Here is a 23,797-nt window from a genome sequence, read left to right as displayed (position 1 = left end):
TTAAAAACATGTTGGATTTTGATTCAAAAGAGATGGATGCTAGGTGTGGTTAGAAGCAGTCTAGTATTGTTTATGTGAAATTTTCCAAGAAGACAGATACTGATTGAGATTGTTAATTTGTATTGCATTTCAGAAACAGGACCATGTCTTCTTAAATTGGTATTAATCAATAAATATAATCTGAGAGGTTTCTACCAACTGTTATGAGTTTCTCAAAGGGCAATAAAACAATGCAGTCTGGAGGGATGCAGTGAGGGAGTTCAGGATAAGTTCAGTGAGTTAAGTTCACCATTAACTTCTAACGTTATATCACTACATTGAGTCAGGTTAAGTCAAGGTTAATTTTATCACACAGTAAGTCTCAGAGGGCTGTAAATAATTCAAACAGTAATGAACAACTTGAGTAATAATAGGAATGTTTATTTTTCTCTTATGTTTTACATTTTTGTTTCATTTATTGTTTGAGATCATATTTTTCTCTGTACTATTTTACGTCAAGTAATTATTTGAGGTTCATCAGAATTGTTGTTATAAGTAAGAGGAAATTACACTGATACAATTATTGATGATGTAATGTGCTCTGGATCTAAACCCATCCCTCAAACGTTGTGTATTTTACCTTACATAATTAACTTTAACCAAATATCACTACACTATTTTGTACATACATTAATAAAATCACTGCTCTATGGTACAGTGTTGGTGTACTTATACTGTACTTGGGGTTTTCCTCTTTAATTCTAATCTATACTGCACACTCCACTATGTTAGAGATAATAATTAATAATAATAATTATTAATACAATTAATTATAATAATATATACCTGTAACGTTTTATTATTGACAGATTATTTTAACTTTAGTTAAAAAAAGTCGTTTTTTGATTTTGTTTTGCTGCATCTTTTGAAATTCAGATTACGCTCAGTTAATTTAACTTGCACTGGCACATGCTGACGTGTACAAACATATTTATGAGTATGTGTTATCAGTTTTATAGCTGTTAATCTATTTCTTTTTCTTGCATCAAACACTGACTCCGCCTTCGTCGGGGGTTGTCTGAACGCCACGTACAGTTTGGCTCAGAGCACCTTATGCTAAGAGCTGACAGTTCGATACACTTTGATTGAGAGGTTAAGCGACCAATCAGCTCTCAACGCGACTGTTTTACAAAGTAAGTATACTTTTTCTGACCAATAAGAACGTCCGAAGGCGGGGCGTTGCCATGGTGAGCACAATCTTTTTTTTCTGTAGGTTGTAGCCATAGGAGGCTTGTAGTGTTTGTAGATAACAGTTATAAACAGGCACCACGGAAGCTCCGGCAGTTTGAGGGTAACTGAACGGTGAAGCGCGATAAAGAGTCAAAAGAGGAGCACAAAATAAGGACCAGGTTACAGGTAAGTGCTATTTTACATGTTTAGTAGCTTTTTTTGTATATTTTCTACTTCGAGATAAAAAGAATTAGCTATCTTCAGTGAACCATTCTCATTGAACCATCTGTTCTGTAAATCACACCGTTGGCATGTTTGTACGTATTTGTTCTAAAGTTACAGATTTACAACACTCTTCTATATTAGGCTTTGGTAGAATATTTGTCTTAAAGTAAGCTCCCTTTATTCACAAAACACGTGTTTTAAAATTGCACAGTTAACGGAAGTAGTTGCTTTGGAGATTAAGACTTGTATAACATCATACGATATTATCTTTAGGTGAAGCTGTATTATGCATCCTTTCTGTAAAAGTAAAATATAATGCTATTATTAATGCTGAAAAAGCAGCTGCACACACTGTAATGGTTAGACATTTAAGCCCAAGACCATTTTCAGTCAATTAAAATGCTTCAAAAGACATGTACCATATTCATTTTGCATCACAATGAACTTCTAATTCTTCTTTTTCTTCTTTTGCCTTTCTAACCAGATGGTGAGGGGTAATGCCTTGGCCCATTGTGGGCTGATTCTGCTGAGTTTGTGGCTGTGTATCCAGTCAGTGCCTATCAGTGTCGACAAGACGAAAGAAAATCCTCAAAAGGAGGAACTGGGGCCCCCAGAGAGTGCTGTAAGTCAGATGGACGGTGTCAAATATAGTCATTTAAAGGAAGGAAACCTTTGGGTCAGAAATGGGCTGTTGCACATAATAAAGTACTGTTGCTTTTAGGTAGAGAAAATTCTGTGTCATTGTTCATTAGCAAGAGTGACAGAAAAGTTTTCTGTAATGACTCTAAGTCAAGTTGGAAGTTATTTGTAAATTTTAGTCCTTTAAGAACAAACGCTGATATGTGGTTCTTTTTATTCTACAGGAAACTGGGCTGCACTACGACCGCTACCTCAGGGAAGTCATTGAGTACCTGGAGAAAGACCCCCACTTTAAAGAAAAGCTCAAAAATGCCAACATGGATGACATCAAGGTATGCTGCAACAAACTAAACATGGCATTCATTTGTTAGCTTCTTGTCGAACATTGTGTGTTGACCTTTCTTGTGTTTATTTATTGCTTGCAGCATGGGAAACTTTCCAAAGAGCTGGACTTTGTCCTCCACAATTATCGGACTAAGCTGGATGAGTTGAAGAGGGAGGAGATGGGCCGGCTTCGGATGCTCATAAAAACCAAAAATGACATCCAGGTGGGGAATGGTAAGTATCCTTCATGTTGTGCTGACGTGTCTCCGACAAACGCTTCTTGAAGTTGAACAAGAAGTTTTGTAATACACATCAGCAGTTGGGTCATCACTAATTGTAGGATGTGGCTCTTAGATGCAAGAACATGATGTAATACAGCACCAACCTACAGCAGTCATACCCAGACTCATACCAGCACGGGCTGCTGAATGTTAGGATGAATTGTATGATATTAGATGGCAATGTGCAAGTGTAGTTGCAGTGTAGTCATTGTATTTCAAGTTTCTTTAACATAATGCTCAGAGATATTATATAAGAGAAGTTGGACATTTTAGTGGTCTTACATGAAACTTTTCTTGATTCCTTTACTTGCAGGTTGGAAAGTGGACCACCAGGCACTGCTGAAACAGTTTGACCACCTCAACCACATGAACCCAGACACTTTCGAGGTGGAGGACCTGGACCGACTCATCAAATCGGTACAGGCAGTGGTGAAAAAACACCCGAGCACTGTTCACTAAATATTTCTTTTATCTTTATATCTTTTCTTTTTAGTTTTTTGTACTTTTTCTATCAACAGTTTTTACTCACAGACCATATGTAGTTGCAGTTCCTCATTCATATGAAGTTAATCAGCTTAGGTTGTTGAGAAGAGTCTTTTTTTTATGCCTTTTTTTGGGGGCAATTTGAGGAACAAACATCAAACACAGCCTAAATAAATAGACGGCTCATTTCAGAGGGATAACCGTTGTAGCCTCTGGACATATTGACTGTTCAAGTAGCACACATGAACAACCTCTCACATATACACATAAGTGACCATGTTCCTCTGCTGTGGTAACTGTAGTGCTGTTGCTCGTAAGTTACTGCATTACAGTCATACCCATAATCACAGGAAAGAACATGTTGCTTCATATTATTGCTATAATTTAGAGTATGTACGAGCCGAGGTGTCAAACGGTGAGCGATGTTTCTCAGGACTGGATTTAGAGGTAATAACGCGGGGGCAGTGGCAGTTTTAAATCCTCTGCTGAAGAGGGCTGGTGCGCTAGAGATACATTTGAGAGGAAAAAAGCGTTTCCTGTGGACTAAAGAAAACAAAGGGGAAGTCAGCTCACTGGGTTTCCGTGACTCTCTGGTTTACAGTTGACAGTTAAATGCATGTCAATCCTCACTAGGTATCGTCATTAATTACTTTTTTAGGTGTGTGACAACACTGATAAATGAGTGCTGACAACCATCAGCAGCCATAACATTTTCATACATTGTAAACCAGGCGAGCACCAGCAGGGCTGTAGCATAAATGGATAGATCTTCAGGTTAAAAAACAAGTCCAAAACTGTTGTCTCACATTTACAGAAATCAGCAGGTTAAGACTGCACTTAGGACATTTTGGGATAATCAACATGCATTTATAATATCATAAAGGTACCTAAGAAAAAAGAAATAAATGTTGGAATATGAGTCAACATTTGTCTTCTGTACTCTCAGTTTTCCTACCCAGGATGTATCCGTTGCCAAGTGGATTTGTAGGGCAGAATACAGGTTGCACAGTCAGTTCCCATTAGATTTATTTATCCTATTGGCACTGAACAAGTTGTGTAACTTTGACTAGATGAGGTAAACAACAGGACCATGTTTGATCGATCCTGCCTGGGACAATTTTCCTACCTGTTGTAACTCTTGTTTGCACAGTCTGCACAATCCAGTTGTAAAAATTCCCCTTCTCTTTTTAAAAAAAAAATTTGCAGGCAACTAACGACCTTCAGAACTTCGACAAGGACCGCCACGATGAGTTCAAGAGGTACGAGATGTTGAAGGAACACGAGAGGAGGGAACGTCTGAAGACGATGAACGAGGAGGACCGCAAGAAGGAGGAGCAGCACTACGAGGAGATGAAAAAGAAACACGCCGACCATCCTAAAGTTCACCACCCTGTAAGACTCCTGCTGCAATTAAGTTCATTTATGCAAATCAAGATTACAACTCATAGAAGCATTCACACTTATTACTTTGTATATTATCAGTTATATTATAGCTCTTAGTTGGTGGAAGTATTTGAATTTTCTTGTCTATGCAGGACAGGATTATTTGGGGTACATAACATTTTGTACAAAATAAAAACTAAATGGAGAAGAAAAAAAGAGAACTGAAACAGACCACGGTGTGTGTGTGTGTGTGTGTGTGTGTGTGTGTGTGTGTGTGTGTGTGTGTGTGTGCTTTTGTGTGTGCAGGGCAGTCAAGACCAGCTGAAGGAGGTGTGGCAGGAGACGGACGGTATGGACCCAGCTGACTTTGATCCAAAGACCTTCTTCAAAATGCACGGTAACCACAGACTATATATGTGTCCAAAGAGAGAAAGAGGGTGATCAGAGGTTTCCACTGTTGTTATCCTACAATCCAGTGAAAAATTAGTTGACTTGTGTTGCAGACAACAACGGAGACCGCTTCTTGGATGAAGGCGAGCTAGAAGCTCTCTTCACTAAAGAGGTATTTATGTTAATATATTTATGTCTGGCTCACCTGGTTCTGTATGTTTTAGTATTACAGAAATAAAGAAGCCTTGGAGTTAAGGTAAAACTATCTGTCTTTGTCTTTCAGCTTGAGAAGGTGTACAACCCTGAAAATGAAGAAGACGACATGGTCGAGATGGAGGAAGAGAGACTGCGAATGAGAGAGCATATTATGAATGAGGTGAGCCACCACACGATAACAGAATATAGAGGCTCTTTCGTGTGTGTTACAGTTATGATCAGGTCACACCAATGATAAAGGCATCATTTGAAAGCAGTCAGTAAAAAGATTCAGACTTTTTCTATTGGAAGTTTAGAAGGTTGACTGTTAACCTTGCATTCACAGGGTGTCTGAATTATCAAGAAATTGATTTTTGGACTGGCAAAATTTAAGTAAGGGCTCCCTCAAGGTAGAGAGAGAGGTTGGTAGGTAGGCAGAGAGAGAGGGAGGAAGGGTGGTGAGATTGTAATAGCAGCTTTAAAGTAATAATGTCGAACTTTTTCATGTAAATAAATGTCTGTTAAGACTCTATGTATCGCCGAATGAGGTAACACAATGGTGATTGAGCCTATGGGCTACCGATGAAAGCCTTTGCATTTGCAGTATAGTATTATTATGGACTGGGTGTCTGTGACATTCGCGGAAAACATCACAAGCGGCGGCCAGTTAGTGACGCATTCTCCATCAGCCAGCAGTGGTTGGTCTGCCAGAGAGGGTAGGCGGAGCTAAGCGGCTGCTTTTCCGCTCTCTGCAAGTGTTGCGAGTAAACAGTAATCTACTATGGCTGAACAAACAAAGAAAAGATGGATGACTACAGATACAACTTCAACAAGAAGTGAAAATCCAAAGAAAAAGAAACAAACTCGACGCTCAGATGAAGCAAACAGACTAAAGAGGAAAACGACCGAGCGATATAAATGTTAAGTAATAATAATAATAAGAACATTTATATTTATAGTTATAATATCACATACAAGATATGATAGGATATATTATAATATAATCTAGATTATATCACACATTACACAACCTAATAGATAGTAAATATTTATTGACACTTTCAAGTGTTCAAGTCAGACGCACAAAAAAGGCAGAGCAAATAGTGCAAAGATATTAAGTTGGAACAACAACTAGAAAAAAGAAATAGGACCAGCAGCGAGACAACTAAATGCAGCATCGAAATAGAAAACATAATTTGGGCTGCAACTAATGATTACTTTCATTCGAGATTAATCTTTAGGTCTAACGATGTCTAAAACAAATTAAATAAATGATAACTCATCACAACTTTGCAAAGTCCAAGGTGACATATTTTCAAAATTCTTCAACCAAAACCCCCAAACTTATAAATGAAGAATAAAAGCAGCAAGTCCTTACTTTTAAAAAGCTGAAACCAGAAATGTTTTTGACATTTTAACTCAATTTATTAAGTTATTTATTTAATTAACTTAAATGATTAAAGGCATTTGGTTAATCATCATGACTTTTTGCTCACTTTTATTTGTGCAGCTTATACAACCATCGCTGTCATGTTTACATTTCTGTATGTGAAGTCGCTGTACCTATGTCTGTGAAAAGCGCTATATGAATACATTTAACTTACTTACTAAAATTATTAATCTATAATAAAAAAAACTAGTATTCATTTACTTCTTCTTCTGGTTAATTCATAATTTTATCTATTTATTATTGCATTCTAGTTTCAAGTGCAATGCCTTTCCACGCTTAATAAAAGGCACAGTAATTGGTATCTAAAATATGTTTTAAGTCTTAAGTTATAGCACGCCTATTTCATCTAAAAGTCCAAAGTAGATTATCCGTCCGTGCAGTGCCAAAATTAGAAAAGTAGTGTGTCAGCTTTCCCTCAAACTGTTATTGATGGACCCATTGTTCCTCACACTGAAGTGACAAATTGCACACAAGCTCGTGCAGACATTTTCAGTGGAACATCAGTGCAAGATGTTGAGGACAGGCCTTAGCAGGAAGTTTAAAGGTCATCTGCTGCCAAGGATTCATCTTGATTAAAGCAGCTTCATGTGTTGATGTTCAGGTGGACAAGAATAAAGACAGACTGGTATCGCTGGACGAGTTCATGGCAGCCACGAAGAACGACGAGTTCTTGGAGAAAGACGAATGGGAGGTAAGAGCTGGATTGAGTCGGAAAAGTGCTGCTACATGCTGACAGAAATGTGAGGTTTGTCTTTAGAGGATGTTTGCCAGTCAAGATTTGTTTGACCCCTCTGTCATGTTAGTTTGTTTTATTAATATCAAATTAAACTAAACATCAGTTGAGAGCTATTTTTGTCTAGAGACCATAGTTAGCTGTAAAATGATCAAATAAAAGCGTAACAATTGCAAAGTGGCTAAAAGGTATTCGCAACGTTGTATCAACAGAAAGTCATCCTGTTGTTGATTTTGTTTACTCCTCCGTGCCTCCACAGACTCTCGGTCACAACGCCTTGTACACGGAGGAGGAGATGAGAGAGTTCGAGCAGCACTTGGCCAACGAGGAGAAGGACATCAACAAGAAGACGGCCGAGCTGCAGAAACAGAAAGAGGACCTCGAGAGAAAACAGGAAGAACTTAACGCTCAGAAGATGGGGCTACAGCAGGTGAATTAAAAGACAATCTGCAGTCGCTTGAAAGGGGCAGTAGATGGAGTAATATCCGCACAGTGATTGAAGTGCTTGATTTGTTGGCCTGTTAAACATTTACTCTAAGTGCTGCTAACTTTAAGACGCAGGGAGCAGGGTAAAACAAACAACACCAACACTCAGCTGTTCAGCAGAGTTTCCTTCTTATTTGGTGATGGTCTGACATGTTTCCTCTTCTCTCTGCTCAGGCGGTAGAAGACATGGAAAGGATAAAAGCCCAAGGCACAAAAGCTGAAGACAAACGTGAGTATTGCAGTGATTGTACAGTGATACAGTAGCTCTCACAGTTAAAGGGGCACTCCAGCCAAACAGGATTGCACTTCTAGAAACATAAAGAGACATACATTTTTTTTCCCAAATCATTACATCTTTATTATAGATATGAACTCTCGAAATCTAGAGCCACAGAAGAGATTATGCAACTTATTTAATAGATTGAGTAGGACTTGTGATACGTTACCTGAATTTTAAATGTGAAAATAACCGAAGTGCCCTTTTTTAAAGAGTTATTATGCAGGAATAAAACATTTTCAACCTCCGTGCACCCAGAAGTAGCAACCAAAACAAGACTCATGTTCCCCAAAGATGGTTAGGGGATGAGGGGAGTATCAATAAAATAAAACCCAGGAAAAATAAGGAAGCAACAAAGTAAAAGCAAATATAAAGGATTTGATTACAAACGAAGGCAATTTTGCAACACAAAACTAGAATATTACAAAAACCAACCAAAGAGAAGCAGATCTACACGTACAAAACACTAATAACAGCAGAATGACCCACTGGCCCAGGCTGCCTCCTCTCTCTGCTCTTTTTATACTCTCTCTTATGCTAAGCTACTCCACAGGTATCACAGAGGGAAATATGAAGCTTGAAATTAGCGTAATACCCCCCCTTTAATAACCTGCTGGAACATACACCAACACAACAAAACACACGTAACAGCTTTACAGCCTCAAGCAGAGGACGTAACAAATAAGGAGGGAAAAAGAGCTCATCAGTCTGATATATGAACCAAACAAACTCACCCTCCTTTCATCTTGTACTTTACCATCATGTGCATAAACTCCTGAACCTCATGAACGACATGACTCCATGTTGCAGAGGTGGGAGCTCCTGACGCTGAAGGTGAACACCGAACTGTCATGCCAGGAAGCAGTCAAAATCTGATGCCTGCTCACCAGCAAGATGTCCCGGTGTCAGGCCGATCTTAACAGGATTCATCAACTCTGTGTGCTGTGTGAGTGCCAGTATGAAGGATTGCATGTGTGTTTGCCTTGTTCTGGTTTCTATTTTTTTGAAGGATTTTGAAAAACACCACTTAAACATATAAAAATGTGATTTCTGGCTTCAGATTCGGTGCCAGCGCTCGTTGCGCTGCATAGATCAGACTTGAAATGTGGAGCTGGTGCAGTTTTCCTCATGGACAATCAACCCTTAAGTTTTTTTGTAACTTGGATCTTTTATCCCGACAAGGAGCTTGTTCTAAACAGGAAGTACACTGTGGGGAAATGAGGAAGGATTTTGGCCTGATAAGTTTAAGTTTTGTTTAGTGCACACACTGGAGGAAATACTTTATGTCAGGGACTTTACTGTAGTGTCTATGTTGTGCTGCTGCCTAATGAATGAAATAGTGATGTTTTTAAATGTATTAATATATGAACGTAACATATTCTGCTCATTTCTGGATCCGTAAAATAATGTTCTCTCTTTTATAACTTGACTTTAACCATGTTCATTTTCACGTTTCTTTATGGTTTCATTTTCAAATATGACAGGGTTCATTTAAAGAGTCTGCTTTCAATCAATATTTCAAATAAGAGTTTATTTTTTTCCTGTTTAACCTCTTAAAGGCTGCAACTGTTCTCTGCACACATGACTTTATTTTGCTGTTAAATAACTCTATTTTTTATACAAAATTATACCAACAGAAAGAGTTATCTTTCTACCTAACACAGGATGAAGAGCATATTTATTTAAAAGAAGTTTCATATATTATATATTTAATTTAATATAATTGTGCTGGTGTTAGAGAGCGTGTTTGTGAGTCAGTGCTTGTGTGTGTGTCTGTGAATTATTTTTCAAGATGGAGAACTTTTAATTTATTTATTTTGTCCACCGTTCATGAAACTGCAGCAGGAAAAATGTAACCTCGTCTCTCTGACGGAAGATGGATAAGCTGAATTAAGAGTCACAGGGTGTTCATGGCAGATTAATGCAAAAATAAAAGATAACATGGACACAAAGTCAGTTAATCTTAAGAGGAAATGAGAAACAACAGGCCCGCTGATATCATTTATTTTTTTATGAAGGTAAATCTGTCCAACAGCCAACATCCTGAATTAATGAAGTGTTGTACAAGGTTTGAATGTGGACAATAAAGTGAATGAGCTCGCAGGTTTGTGTCTCTTCATGTTATCATTCATACATTCAGCTCAGTGATTATCTTAAAAACACAATTGTTCAAAAAAGCAAAAGCATGTGGGATCCAAAGGGAAGTGTTTATATTTTGATAAGAGTTCATTAAGGATCAAGCATGATTAAAATCCTTCTCAGGCATGTATTAAAAAGGTCAGCAGGACTAAAGGACCAACAACAGTTGTGTGTATGAAAGTAACTAAATTCAGTTTTGTCCGTACGAGTCGTTGAAGCGCTCGATGAGGTAAGCGCCTCCTGTGACAGGAGGATATTTGTTGGAGCCGTCGCAGCAGGTGATCAGGGCCTCGTCATCGGGATGGACGAAGAAAGCCATGGACTGACGTGTGCAGGAGTCTCCAGCAGGGGGCAGCAAAACTCTGTGGAGCTGAGCGACAAGAAAAACAAGAAGAGCCATGATTTTCCATGATATTATTATTTTAATATGAAATATATATTTTTTATTATAGGTTAATTTTACACACACAATTATTAAATCTTTTTTTCAATCCTTTAAAACACTGAAAAAGAAACCTTCTCTCTCAGGACCTGCATCACCACACCTGACCAAGCCACTCCCCCAACATTATAAAGCCAGCCCTCCCACCTGTCCACATCCATATCAACAGCTTACCTTCCACCTGTTAACCTGCAACTGCAATAAGATGTTTAAACGGCACTGGAGCCTGTGTTGGAATGTGCAAACACCAGTTGTTGCCTGAACAAATGATGGGAACATCAAAGCAAAAAAAACCCCATAAACTAATGCTAATCAAATGTGATCATATTTTTGGTTTATTTTTTATCTTTTGTATCTGTGCCACAGGTCTGTTTAGATCTCTTATTAATCCTGTTATTCAGTATGCAAATTCATATCAATAAGTCATTACATTCTGTAGATAATTCTGCCTTTATGGATGTTGTAAAGTCTTTTTATTGCACCAAACCCAACACCTTGGCTGTTTCCTCTCAAGCAAAAAGAGCAGTGCTTGGGGACAAGCAAAATGCACATACTTGTGTCCTCAAAGCTATAATTCTAGTTTTTTTATAAAACAAAAATCCACCAAAGTGGGGTGCTGGTTTAGCCCAGTCGGTAGAGCTGGTGCCACATATACCGAGGCTACAGTCCTCAATGCACTGATCGCAGGTTCTCGGTCTGCCGATCATTTGGTGCATGTAATCCCCCTCTCTCTACTCCCCACGTTTCCTGTCTCTCTTCAGCTGTCCTATCTAATAAAGCCAAAAAATAATCTTAAAAAAAATAAAATAAAAATAAATTCACCAAAGCTTGTTCATTTAGTAGTGGGACATACAGTATCTGCAATAAATCATCTCAACTCACCACAGAGACAAACCGATCGCTGGTCCAGCGCTGCATCAGGTCAGCGATGTTGAGGAGGACCGTTCCGGGGATGCTGGGAGCGTTGATGAATTCACCTGAGCAACTCAGCACCTGAGAATGAACCGTTTTTAATGTTGGTACTAATCACATTTTATGTTGTTTTTAATACATCAACCTTTAATGATTTTTATGTTTGTTGTCATTTTGTTTAAGGGATTCATTTGTTAACATAAGTATTATTATTTAGAAAATGTGAGTATTTGTTTTTGTTTTTAAAGAACTGGGGGGTAAACTTCAGGGTTAACTCCGGTTTGTCAGTACTAGGAAGGTGGTTCACTCTTTACCATGGTAGATCGCCATGGTAACATATGTTGAACACCTAACCTGGTCCGGAGCAGGTTGTGGTCGAGATAAGAGATCACCCTGCACTAAACACCACCTACTGACCAATCAGGTCTCTTGATTCAGGAGCTTTAAGAGCAGAAAAATAAGATATTCATCGAGCTTTACTGATATACATCTCAACAGAGACTGATAAAACCACGGAAACCTTGCACATGTCATATTTATAAGATACTAAAGTAAAAATTGTGGTTTTATATTTATTTCATTTGCTCCATAAGTCCGTTTGATACGGCTGGGATCAGAGAATAAGTCTAAATCTGTCATAAACACCACAAAAATACATCTGTGCAATGGATTAATTTAATGTGTAAAGTGTTATTATAGTCAATATACAGTGGTGGAAAAAAGTTTTCGGACACCCCATGCATTTGTGAAATATTGCATTAGGAATCACTCTTAGGTCTTCAAGTGCAATTTCTTTTAGTACAGTCACAGCCAAATTACTAAAAGAATCCTAAAAAAGCCATTAAAAACTTCAAATGGATTGGTTCTATAAACATATATAAGAAATGACTGCATCCTGATCCGCGTGTGCAGGGAAAACTGCCGAAAGACATCACAGGAGCTTCAGCAGCAGTGGTCAAACCAAACTGGTGTCCAGTGTTCCACCCGCACTGTACGTGGCCGACTTTTAGATCATGGCTTTAGGTCCTACATGGCTGTCAAGAAGCCCCTGATCAATGAGAGACAGAGGTTAGCCCGGCGTCATTGGGCCTAAGCACACAAGAACTGGACAGCCAGGAATTGGAAGAAGATTCTGTGGTCAGATGAGTCCAGTTTCCAGCTTTATCTTCCTCCTGCTAAGGTGAGGGTACGCAGAAGGCCAGGCGAAGCATTATCTCCAGCATGTACAGTACCTACTGTCAAGAATGGTGGAGACAGTATCATGGTTTGGAGAATTAAAAGAATTAAAAGCAGTAATTCAAGAAGAACGGGACAAATTACCCCTCAACAGTGTGAAAGGCTCGTGGGGAACATGCCAGCCAGGATTAGAGCTCTACTGCGTGCTAATGGCAGGACTACTAAATATTAATTTGATGATGTGATGGTATATTTATTTTTTGTCCAGTTTTGAACACATTCTCTGTTATTTGTTGACTAATTTAGTTGTTAGTTTTTCTTGTAAACAATAAACAAAAAAAACATAATTTGTATTTGTTTGTGTCTAATGCAGCCACACCTTTTGAAACACAAAAACGATTTTTCCACAAATATTTCATGATAATATTTGAGATTGTTTAAAATGTTAAGGGTGTCCGAAAACTTTTTTCCACCACTGTACTGTGCTCTTATAATGAAGCAGTGATATTATCGACTTCATTTGGACATTAACACAGTCTGTTGTCCTTCCTGCATCCAGCAGCTGCAGCTGAGTGGATTTCAGTCTGGATGAACTTCTTCATATCTTCCTAATATCAAAGTTTGCTATGAGTTTGTCAGCAGACTTGTCCCTATGTGTGATTGGTCATGTGCTACAAACAATGCCCCTTTTACGTGAACGCACTCAGAGAAACCCTGGTTTGACTTATCGAGGCGATAACCAGCATCGTAGACACTGGGTAAATATATACATAGGTAGGTAGGTAGGGATGGGAAGGCACTGGGAAGGGTGTGTGGTTTCATACCAGGGCAAGAAATATAGAAGACGCCATTGATCTTTGTTTGCCTGAACAATTACATTTTTGATCGAGCAAAAGTTTCACTGACTAGGTGCCACAGTGGTCATTTGATATTGTGTTTGTTGTTTCATTAGTTGATTTAAGGAGAAATCGCTACAACCAAAATCATCACATACCTGTTTTAAGCTTGTGCTACATGACTTAATCAAACCAAAGTACTCCAAAGGTTTCAGTCTGTTCTAAAATCTAGTTTGTAACCTCTGTTTCGTCCACATAGTTGTAGGTGTTGGTGGCGTTACCTGCAGCCCCTCAGAGCTCTGGAACAACAGCGTGATGGTGCCGTAGTCTGAATGCTCTCCACATCGCACCTGACCCTCCTTGGCCTCCTCACTGTTCACAGGTGGGTAGTACAGAGAGCGCAGGGTGCTGCCATTCTCGTTAGCTGGAGGGGACACAACATCACTTGCATTTCCCAGCTAAACCAAAAGGCATTTTTAATAGTTTATTTTTCCTAAGAAGTTTTTCAACCCACAGGAAACACTTACGACTTAAAATCATCACATTTAAAGACATATTTTCACTTGACAGGTAACTAAAGCTGACAGACAAATGTAACAAAAGAACATTTGCCCCTGAGATGCAGCAGAGTTAAAGTATTGTTTTGTTAAATAGAAATACTCCTGAAAGGTCCACACACTCACAGAAGACCTCAGAGTGATAAACAAAGGATCGAGTCACAGCGTTGCCACATATCAGCTGATTTTGACTCACTGACATGACATGCAGCTTGAACTCAAGAAGGAAATACCAAGAAGCACAGTGTGTGGGGTATTTTGCACTAGAGCTGCAACAATTAGGCGATTAATTGTAAACTACAACTTAGTTTTGTTGTAGTATTTTGTGAAATGTTTTTGTGTTTTGACCTTCAGGGTCACCGTAGGTTGTCAACAAAACAAGACATACGAGGGCTTTAACTTAAACATTTATATATCAAAAAGACTAATTTAACAATCTACAAAATAATCAACAATGAAAGTAACCGTTGACAGCTGCCCTGTTTTTGACCCACTTCCTATATATCGGTGAGCACTGAAGAACACCTCCGGGTCCAGATCCAGACTGTGGGCAATCACCCTCAGCACCCGCAGACTCAGCTCTTTACAGCGCTGAAAGAAAGACGTCTGGATCTCCTGGAACGACTTCACAGCACCTGACGGCCATTTCTACAGCAGAAGAGAACACATTTATAGTTTAATGAAATCTGAGGCACTAAGGTAATTTTTTCATGAGTTATATGTTATATGTATTAATTTATCAAAACTTAATTTAGTTTACATCCTTGTTTTGTTGACTTTAAAGTGACATGGTTAGCATGTGTCAGAGTCAGTAGCAGTTTCTCAATTTCGGGGGCTGCATCCTTCAGGACGCGTCCTATGGAGGATGAGTCACTCGTAGCCTGAACTTAAATGAGCTAGCAACAGGTAGCTAGCTGGCTAACTAGCTATCTATCATAACTTTATTTTCAACTGTCCCTGATCAGTGTATAAACTCTCCCCAGGATCTGGATTAGTTGCAATATCTTGACTTGACTTCTTTGGTTCAAATAAATATTGTGAACTAAATGTCATATTTAATCATCTTTTAATTGAATGGGTAATTATGACACAGATGTAAGTTTAACAAATTTGGTGACTGTAGTCCAAAGAAAGTGTTGTAACTGTCCCCAGTCTCCCCTATTTGTATTTTGCCCACACACTGATAAACACAGCACAAAGTGGGATTACATTTGCTTCTCTTAGTCTTAGTTATGTGACCAAACGATAAACCTGAAGACAGACTTTGACAGGTAATCATTACTATATCCGGGTGAAGTGAAGCAACGTTGAATGACTCCTTTAGGTCTCCAGGTCGACGTGGATTCAACCTGACAAGCATTTAAATTCAATTAATAAAAAGAGTTTAGCGGGCAGTTCGTTTAAAAAGTGCTGTGTTTAATAGTCTGACTCCTACCTCTCAGTCTCCAGGGAAACCCAGCCATGGTTGGGGTTTTTGTCATAGCTTTTTCTGCTGAATGGTTGTTTCAGTTCATCAGGTTGCAAGAAGAATTTCTTGGATATGTCCATGACACGACCCACCTGTCAAAACCAGTCACAATCCACCTTTAAACGATTACAACCAAACTTAATTCATCTTTTCACATTCTTTTCTCACCTCCTCATTAGTAATCCCAGTGTTCGTCAGAAAAACAAATCCAACTTCTGTAAACGCTGTTTTCAGCTCTTTGCTCAAGCTCTGCAACTGCTCGTCAGAAACATCCTTCTCACTCAGGCTGTATGCACCAAAGTCCACTACAGGAATGCTCATTTTAAGAGAGTGTATAAAAATGGATGAGAACGAATCAACATGCAGAGATGCTGGATGAAACAAAGGCAGCACAGGACTAAGCTGTTAAATTTCCGCTAGTGGTGGTAGCGACCTAATTTTGCTGTCATGTGACCTTTCCTGCCAATAGGAAAAGAGCTACGAATGATACAAATTTCCATCAGTTAACTTGTCACCTGTGGAAAGTGTTTACGGGTGGCAGTGTGCCCAACAGTGACCCCCCACACTTTTAATTTTTAAGTTCAAGAAGTCACGATTTCACTGGTTCGTTTGTGTGGGGGATTTGTACAGACTGTAAACACTGTGTTAGTGGAGTCGCACATGAGAACATGTTGGATTTGCAGACAGAATGGGGCATCTCCTTTGCAGGATGCGGTTTTATGGGGATTTATTATGTCGGTGCCAGCAGCTGTATCCTGGCACGGTCCCCTCGCTTCATACAAGACGCCTCGAAAATCTGCGGGGCGTCTTCAGGTGCTCTCATGGCTGCTGTTCTCAGTCTTGGAATCCCCCTGGGTGAGTTGTGGGTCTAACCCTAACCCTCTCGACAGACCAAACTCCATTTGAAAAACTGCCAATTTAAGGCTAAAGTGGTTATTTGCAACTATACTGGGTGAAATGAAACAATATTTAACATGTAATTTAAATTACAACGTTTACTCTTTAATTCGGCATATATTAATTGTACAAAGCACCTTTGTACTTTGATAATATAAGATATTGATTGTCTAATGCATCTGAGGGTTGTTTCCTTTTTGTCTTCCATGACAAATTCCAGAAACCCTTTGCTAAAAAATTAACTGTGGATTTGTTTTTTTTGTGTTTTATCTTATTTGGAAAACATTGGAAACATTTGGAATTTTCTTTATCTTAGATTACCTTCCATTGCACAGTGTTGGGTGTGCTAGAGATAAAACATGATATCAGCAGAGCTATTTCAGAAATAAAGTATTGCTTTGATATGCAAGTCTCATTAGACCGATAGCCTACCTTAGGAAAAAAATGACAGCACGAGATTCCAAGAAAACACGATTTATTTTAAAGCAGTAGAGGAGATCTAGATTAGATTAGATTAGATTTATTGTCCCTGAGGGAGGTTTGTTTTCAAAGAGAGTTGAACACAGAGATGCACAGATAAAAAAACACAGCAGCACACACATAAAGAAAATATCTCCACAAAGACATTTAAACAGCATGTCAGGATTCCTGTTTTTAGTGTATAACTGCTGTTTTGCAACATATTTTTTAAGCTGTGTAATTAAATCAAATATATTGTATTTTATAGGGAGAATGCAATTTAAGTAATTAGTAGTGCTAGTTCATTTTCGACTCTTGTCTCTATTGGGCCTTTAACACACACTTTAAAACACACCAATACAAATATTCCACATCAATATACCTAAGTTATTTAAGATACAACAAGTTAAAAATGTGTACAGCTCTGGTTTACTTTTGGCCAGCACTTCATCTTTGTTGTGAAACGTTTTATATGTTGGATTTATTTGATTGAAGTTGGTGATGCGTTCAAGTTTTCTTTTCTTCCCGTAGACCCGTAATTATAGAATTCTAGTTCAGCATTTCGACTTTTCCATTTATGCACTAACTGTCATTTTCCTTTATCGCTCTGTGCAGAGAAATGCTGTGCTGATTTGATGTTCATGGCCAAAGAGGCCAGGAGGCACAGACTGGGTCCCCTGCACCCGGCGTACAGCCTGCCGCAGGTTGTCCAGGACTCTCTGCTGAGGTGTCTTCCAGAAGACGCTCACGTTCTGGCCTCCGGGAAGCTCTGCGTGTCCCTGACCAGAGTGTCTGATGGGAAGAACGTGCTGGTGTCAGAGTTTGACAGCAGGGAGGAGCTCATTCAGGTCTGTAGGTGCAACATTTCAGATCTTCATCTTTATGATGATAAATTATAACAATACCTTATTGTCAGACACATTTTATTGTCAGCTCCGTTTGCAACATAGAAATTAAAGATAAGAAACAAAGACATCTACATTATAGATCACATTATGATCCCAGACAACAGTATTAAAGGCCCATGTACTTTTTTGCAAAAATGAAGCTTCCTTTTAAATTTTAGGATTGACTGGTGCACTAAAGCAGTGCTTCCACTGCTTTTTTCCTTGGAGCCCCCCCCTGCTTGTACCTAAGTAAGGCTGAGCCCCCCCTAGCCCGCACACACGTACACCAAATTTTAATTCACTGTTCATAACATGGTTGGAATGAGAGACAATGATGTTGGGGAACCTTGGGGGTTGTTATTGTGTTCTTGACACTTGTACCATCTACTTCATTGAAAAACATTTAATACAGCAGAAAGAAATACCTTGTTTGTCTTTTTGATAATGACTTAAATTTGGTCTTTTTAGGATAGAAACTGGTCAATCATTATGCAGAATTTAAATGAAGATACCTGCTTCATAAGAGAGAGACAAGTTACTCTTTTTGATCCTAACGTAATTAGTAACCAAAAGAAAGGAGCAGGTTGCATCAGGGATACTACAGAAATCCTTCTCTTGTCTTTAGGTGTAAGATTGTGAGAAGCTGACTTGACAGATGTGATTTGTAGTTCAGGGAAATGAAGGAATATCTGGGAGAAATTGAGTAACTGAGCCCTGAGCAGAACTGATTCTGCGCTCTGCTTCTTTCTGCTGCCAGGATGACGGTGAAGAGGTCAGCTACATGTTCTTCTTTAAATTCACCACCACATCTGATGTATCTCATACTTGTTAGCTGGGATCCTGCCTCTCTTGCAAAATGATTTTTATAAAATGCTGAGTGGCCTTTCTACACTTTTAAACCTTTTTTTCATGACTTGTGTCAGCACAGGATTTAAGGGCTCCTGTTTCTAACATACAGTAATATCTGACTTTTTCAGGCCCTTCTGTGCAGCTGCTTCGTCCCTTTTTACTGTGGTGTTATTCCCCCCACCTACCGCGGAGTGGTGAGTGAACCAGCCAGCCCTCACACAGTGCACACACACACGCACACACACACACACACTATAGGACATGCAAGGGTTCTCCCTAAAAAAGATGTTTTTGTATGATATTTATAATTGTACAGGAAACATGTTTAATTTTTCGGGGCACTTTTTACCCTGAATCATCCCAGTCACAAACGCATTTCCAATTGTTCCAATACCGCCTGCAGGGTTTGGCAGACATTTAATGCAGCCTCTCTGTTCTTAAATACAATTTTTTTTTAAAAAGGAAAGACATTAACTGGTTTCAAAAGACAATTCAAAGTGCTTTACACAGAACAACAAAGGCAAAGAAATATTTTACAACAATTCATTAAAAAGCAAAGTGAAGATAAAATATAAAGTCTTAAAACAGAAGCTAAAATTTAAAAAGACAGTTATAAAATATAAGAATAAAAGTTACAGTGCAGATATAAATAATTAAAATGATTTAAAAATATATGTATCAAAATAATGTAATAAAAGGCAGCTGTGAACAGGTGAGTCTTCAGGCTTGATTGAAAAGAAGTGTTTCAGCAGACCTGCATGTTTCTGGGAGTTTGTTCCAGATATACGGAGCATAAAAACTGAACGCTGCTTCTCCATGTTTGGTTCCGACTCTGGGGACAGAAAGCAGACCTGTCCCTGACGACCTGAGGGGTCGGGATGGTTCACACTGTGTCAGTTGATCACAAATATATTTTGGCCCTTGACCGTCCAGCGCTTTATAAACTAGCAGTAGTTTTTTGAAGTCTATTCTCTGACAGACAGGGAGCCAGTGTAAAGACCTCAGAGCTGGAGTGATGTGATCTACTTTCTTGGTCTTAGTGAGGACTCGAGCAGCAGCGTTCTGAATCAGCTGCAGTTGTCAGATTTTTTAGGGAGACCTGTTAAGACACTGTAACAGTAGTTTTAGGCCTGCTTTTATTACCACATATGGATATTGTATGATATATTATTTGCTTCTTTTAATCAAGTCATTGTAACTTTTAATTACACCAGAAATATGGGAGACACTCTCGCATTTTAATGTAATGCTATTCTCCAAACTGTATTCATCCTAAAGTGGATCCATTTATCGTTCATCTTCATAACAGCATTCATTAATCTGAATATCTGAGAACATTTGGTTTGCATACATTTCTGCTTCCACCCACTGATCATCACTCTTCTTTTCCCCTCAGCATTATGTGGACGGCGCCGCCAGCGACAACCAGCCTCGATGTCACGTGAAAAACACGATCACGTTCTCCCCGTACGCCGGCGAGAGCGACCTCTGCCCTCGAGCGAGTGTGCTCAGCTTCCACGAGGTGCGCTTCAAAAACATGAGCATCCAGGTTAACTTGGAGAACATGTACAGAGTGACCAGCACGTTCTTCCCCCCCCAGGCTGAGGTGAGTCACACAGAGGCGTTTTATGAGCTGCAGCAGTCAGAGTGATTATTATTCTAAATATAAATGTGTGTTTATGGATAACAGACATTTTTTAAACCGTATTTTAGGTATACTTCAGAATTTTGCACAGAAAAACATTAACACAACAGTGCTATTTCAGACAACAGACAGAAATATATAAGCCTTCCTTTTGGAAGAGAATTGCAAATCAAAAGTGGCCCCTGTTGCTCAGAGATAGAGTGGGTCCCCCATTAAACTGAGGATTGGCTGTTCGATCCCCAGTTTCTCTTGTCCATATTTCCCCCGCAGGCATAGCCATCCATTTGTGTGTGAGTCATTAAATGAGAAGAGCAGGTTGGAATTGGCAATCAATTTATTTTGACGTCTCATTTCTGCCCTCTGCTGGTCAGAATGAGGCTATTGCAGCCTGTCATGTCCTGTATATAGCACACAAATTCAGGAGCAAGTCTCCCATTTACTTTGATACCAACAGACAGGGAATTAATTAAGTAAGTGTAGCTTGCATCCTCTCTAGCATCTTTTGAATTTTGCAGGAAATGGCTGAAATCTGCCAGAACGGCTACATGGATGCTCTCCGCTTCCTGCAAGAGAACAGTAAGGAAGACTCTTAAATATTCATGCAAACAAAAGTAACCTCTTTTAATGATTCTACTACCCGCAGTTGCTCAGGTAGGTAATAGATACGTTCTTATTGCATAAATAAGTTACATCTGAATGCCCATCACAGATCTGATCAGCAGCGAGTCTCCCCTGAGAAGCCTGGAGACGGATGCACCTCACCCTGCATGCTGTGCGCCGGTGAAGAAGCCTGCTGAAGCTGAAGAGTCCAGTGAGAAAACGCAGCAGAGCGAACTGGAACCAGCTCAGGAGGAGCACTGGTGGCTGGATCGACAGCTCATAGAGAACCTCCCACTCAACATTAAAAAGGGTAGGACAGTCATTCAAGGGAAATCAGTCAATTTAGAGCAGAAATGTATCATAAAAACTTAATGTGTTTGTGTCAGCGCTGTGTGAGGCCTGCAGAGAGACGCATACTGCTGGTGGTCTGTTGTCCCATGTGACCGAGTACCTGCCAAAGATCCCTCGTATTCTGCCCGTCGACTCGGCCTGTTCTTTAGCTCAGAGGTACAGTCTACTTTCCAACCTGTTCCTTCCTCCCCTTTGGAACCAAACTGGTTTCTTCTACTCAATGAGATCTTTCGATCTTGACCACTATCAATTTTTAACATTTGCAGCTTTCACTCAAGTAAAATCTCAATGCTACATTTGCTGAAGTGCTTTTTCCTACCACTGCATATATGAGCTGATTTGACCTCCTGTAACTTAACCCTTCCTCTTAGACTTGTGAACTGGATCCCGGATGTACAACAGGACATTGGCTGGCTCTACGGCATGGCTGGTAACATATACAAACAAGCTTGCAAAGGCAAAGAGGAGGACTATGAAAGGTGTGCAGTGTAAATTTGTTCTGTCCACATCTACATAAATGTGTAGACTTAGTCTCATAGCTTCTCTGTAAAGTACAATGCCCTGAAAGCCATCGTGCACGGCTGGACTTAAGATGAGGAAATTGTTTCCCATTCTGGTCAAACCACAGATGAGTGAAAATGTTGTCCTAAAGGTCACATTAGGTCAAGATATTTAACTCTGCAGCAAAGTGGTATCTGACAAACATTTCCACCAAAAGTACCCCGAACTTTTAGTCCCAAGAGTCCCATCACAAATGTTCCGCTCTGCATGGCCAACTGCAAATCACAGTATTTTTGGAAAGTACAAACCCCCCGAGCAGGGACCTTTTGGGGGGGTAAAGTAAGGTCCCCGGGATTTTATTTACACCCTGCTCTCCTCAGTGAAAATGCACTGAGCTCTTGTAAAAGTCCCGAGTTCCTGGACTAAGTTCCTGCAGTGGAAACACAGCTTCTCTCTCCTCTTTACGATGAATCCTCCTGTCCTTTCTGTGCCTTTTTCCAGTGAGCCACACCGCAGGTGTAAAAGCCTGCCATCGGGCCTGAACCTGCCGAATCAGAGACAAGAAGACTCAAACGCTCTCCCGATAACCCCAGAAGCCACTCCCACGTCCCGTCTGACGTTCACCCTGAGTACACAGTATGAACTGGACCTCATGCCCCTGACTCCGCCCCCTACACCCACCTGCAGCCCCACCTCTGGGTTTGATGAAGTCGCGTCAGAGTCCCATGAAAGCGCAGGTAGAGGCTGGGGTTTGGGCAGAGCTGTGGGATGGATACGAAACATTGCATCGGAGCAGACTTCAATCCTCAAGTAAACAGTTGATTCGACGTCAACTGCATTCAAGTAAATGTATTTAATATTGCACTGAAAGAGAAGAAGTAAAAATAAATATTGATTGTTGTATAAAAGAACACAAAAATGTCCCTTTTTTGTGTCGCTATCAAATAAAATATCATAAATATATAGTTCTCTGTCAGATGCAGCAAGTCACTGTACAGTGCACTAAGTGCACTATCATATTACAATCCTGAGATATTTCTAACATTCATCAGAGGGACGGAAACATGGCTCCAAATATTCCTCTGTTAAATATCAGCACGGCTGTGATTATCAGTCGAGTGCCTATGACTGAATCAAAGCCATGATGATATGAGGGGTGGATCCAGACTTTTTTGACTGGGGTGTTACCAGCAGCCTGTTGCAACACAGCCCAAATAGATGATTTTAATGTAAGTCCCGCCTCTGACAAGGCAAATAGCCAATCATAGTTTAGGATTTTGGTGTGGCACGTGGGGCGGCCAACCAGATTTCAACGGCCACCCCTGGCCACCCCTGTGGATCCACCCCTGGATGATATTCAGTACATCACTCCCTCTCGTGTAATATTGCGTATTTGACATGTCTATGTTTTATTGTCATGTTGTTCTGTTGCCCCCAGTCAAAACAATAAATAGCAAAACATAAGAAATCTGTAAATGCAGCTTGCTGTAAATGCAGTAACTTCTACATTACTGGATGTCAGCATTAAGACCGTTTAACAAAGTTACAAGAAAGAAAACCACTGGAATTAATTTCAGCTGTTTCTAGAGAGCTACAGAACAAAAAGAAAGAAAACTGGGATAAAAACACATCAAATGATGCAATATTTATAGACTTGTACTGATTAATTATGATGCATGATTTTTAATTCATCTTTCATCACATGTAGTCCATCATAATCATCCTACAAAAAACATTCAGAAGCAGATGTAGTTTGTGTGATGTATTTTTTTCCCCTAAAGACTTTCATTTTTGGCCATATATAGTTTTTAAACCTGTATTTTTCTCTTTTAAAAATCCTCTCACTCAGCCTGCTGTCCCCTTGCCCCTCTTAAGTCCCCCTGTTCTTCTGTCCACAATTTACAGTTGATTAAGTAAGTTCTGGAAGCTGCATCACATGTCCTGCAGCTGGCCTCTTCGCTCTAAGCTACTCCAATGCTCTGTTTTGAAACGTGACATTTGAG

At 39.6% G+C, this 23,797-nt stretch overlaps 3 protein-coding genes across 3 annotated transcripts; 2 read left to right on the top strand and 1 right to left on the bottom strand.

The window, feature by feature from the left end:
- Positions 1-1,286: 1,286 nt before the first annotated feature.
- LOC138613030 (nucleobindin-2-like) lies at positions 1,287-10,178 on the top strand. The gene is made up of 13 exons (XM_069686595.1): positions 1,287-1,395; positions 1,919-2,056; positions 2,298-2,405; positions 2,499-2,631; positions 2,992-3,095; positions 4,368-4,553; positions 4,851-4,941; positions 5,048-5,106; positions 5,218-5,310; positions 7,181-7,270; positions 7,572-7,742; positions 7,973-8,027; positions 8,886-10,178. The coding sequence occupies exons 2-13, from the start codon at positions 1,919-1,921 to the stop codon at positions 8,993-8,995; spliced, it is 1,338 nt and encodes a 445-aa protein (XP_069542696.1). The 5' UTR covers positions 1,287-1,395; the 3' UTR covers positions 8,996-10,178.
- On the bottom strand, positions 9,994-15,985 carry LOC138613032 (uncharacterized). Its single transcript, XM_069686596.1, has 7 exons — positions 15,774-15,985; positions 15,573-15,697; positions 15,420-15,486; positions 14,632-14,785; positions 13,862-14,004; positions 11,539-11,649; positions 9,994-10,584 (listed from the first exon to the last, which is right to left on the bottom strand). Exons 1-7 carry the CDS (start codon positions 15,924-15,926, stop codon positions 10,405-10,407), a joined length of 933 nt encoding a protein of 310 aa, XP_069542697.1. The 5' UTR covers positions 15,927-15,985; the 3' UTR covers positions 9,994-10,404.
- A 288-nt stretch (positions 15,986-16,273) lies between these two features.
- Positions 16,274-22,608, top strand: LOC138612633 (patatin-like phospholipase domain-containing protein 2). The gene is made up of 10 exons (XM_069685997.1): positions 16,274-16,460; positions 17,577-17,809; positions 18,826-18,891; positions 20,094-20,303; positions 20,858-20,918; positions 21,052-21,153; positions 21,187-21,252; positions 21,329-21,449; positions 21,665-21,772; positions 22,296-22,608. Exons 1-10 carry the CDS (start codon positions 16,274-16,276, stop codon positions 22,606-22,608), a joined length of 1,467 nt encoding a protein of 488 aa, XP_069542098.1.
- The last annotated feature ends 1,189 nt before the right edge of the window (positions 22,609-23,797 follow it).

This window comes from Semicossyphus pulcher, unplaced genomic scaffold, assembly GCF_022749685.1.
Source record: "Semicossyphus pulcher isolate SPU_LCO1_2020_fin unplaced genomic scaffold, fSemPul1.0.p SCAF_8, whole genome shotgun sequence".
Taxonomy (NCBI): domain Eukaryota; kingdom Metazoa; phylum Chordata; class Actinopteri; order Labriformes; family Labridae; genus Semicossyphus; species Semicossyphus pulcher.
The sequence above is the reverse complement of the archived record's forward strand: the minus strand, read 5'-3'. Positions and strand labels throughout refer to the sequence as shown.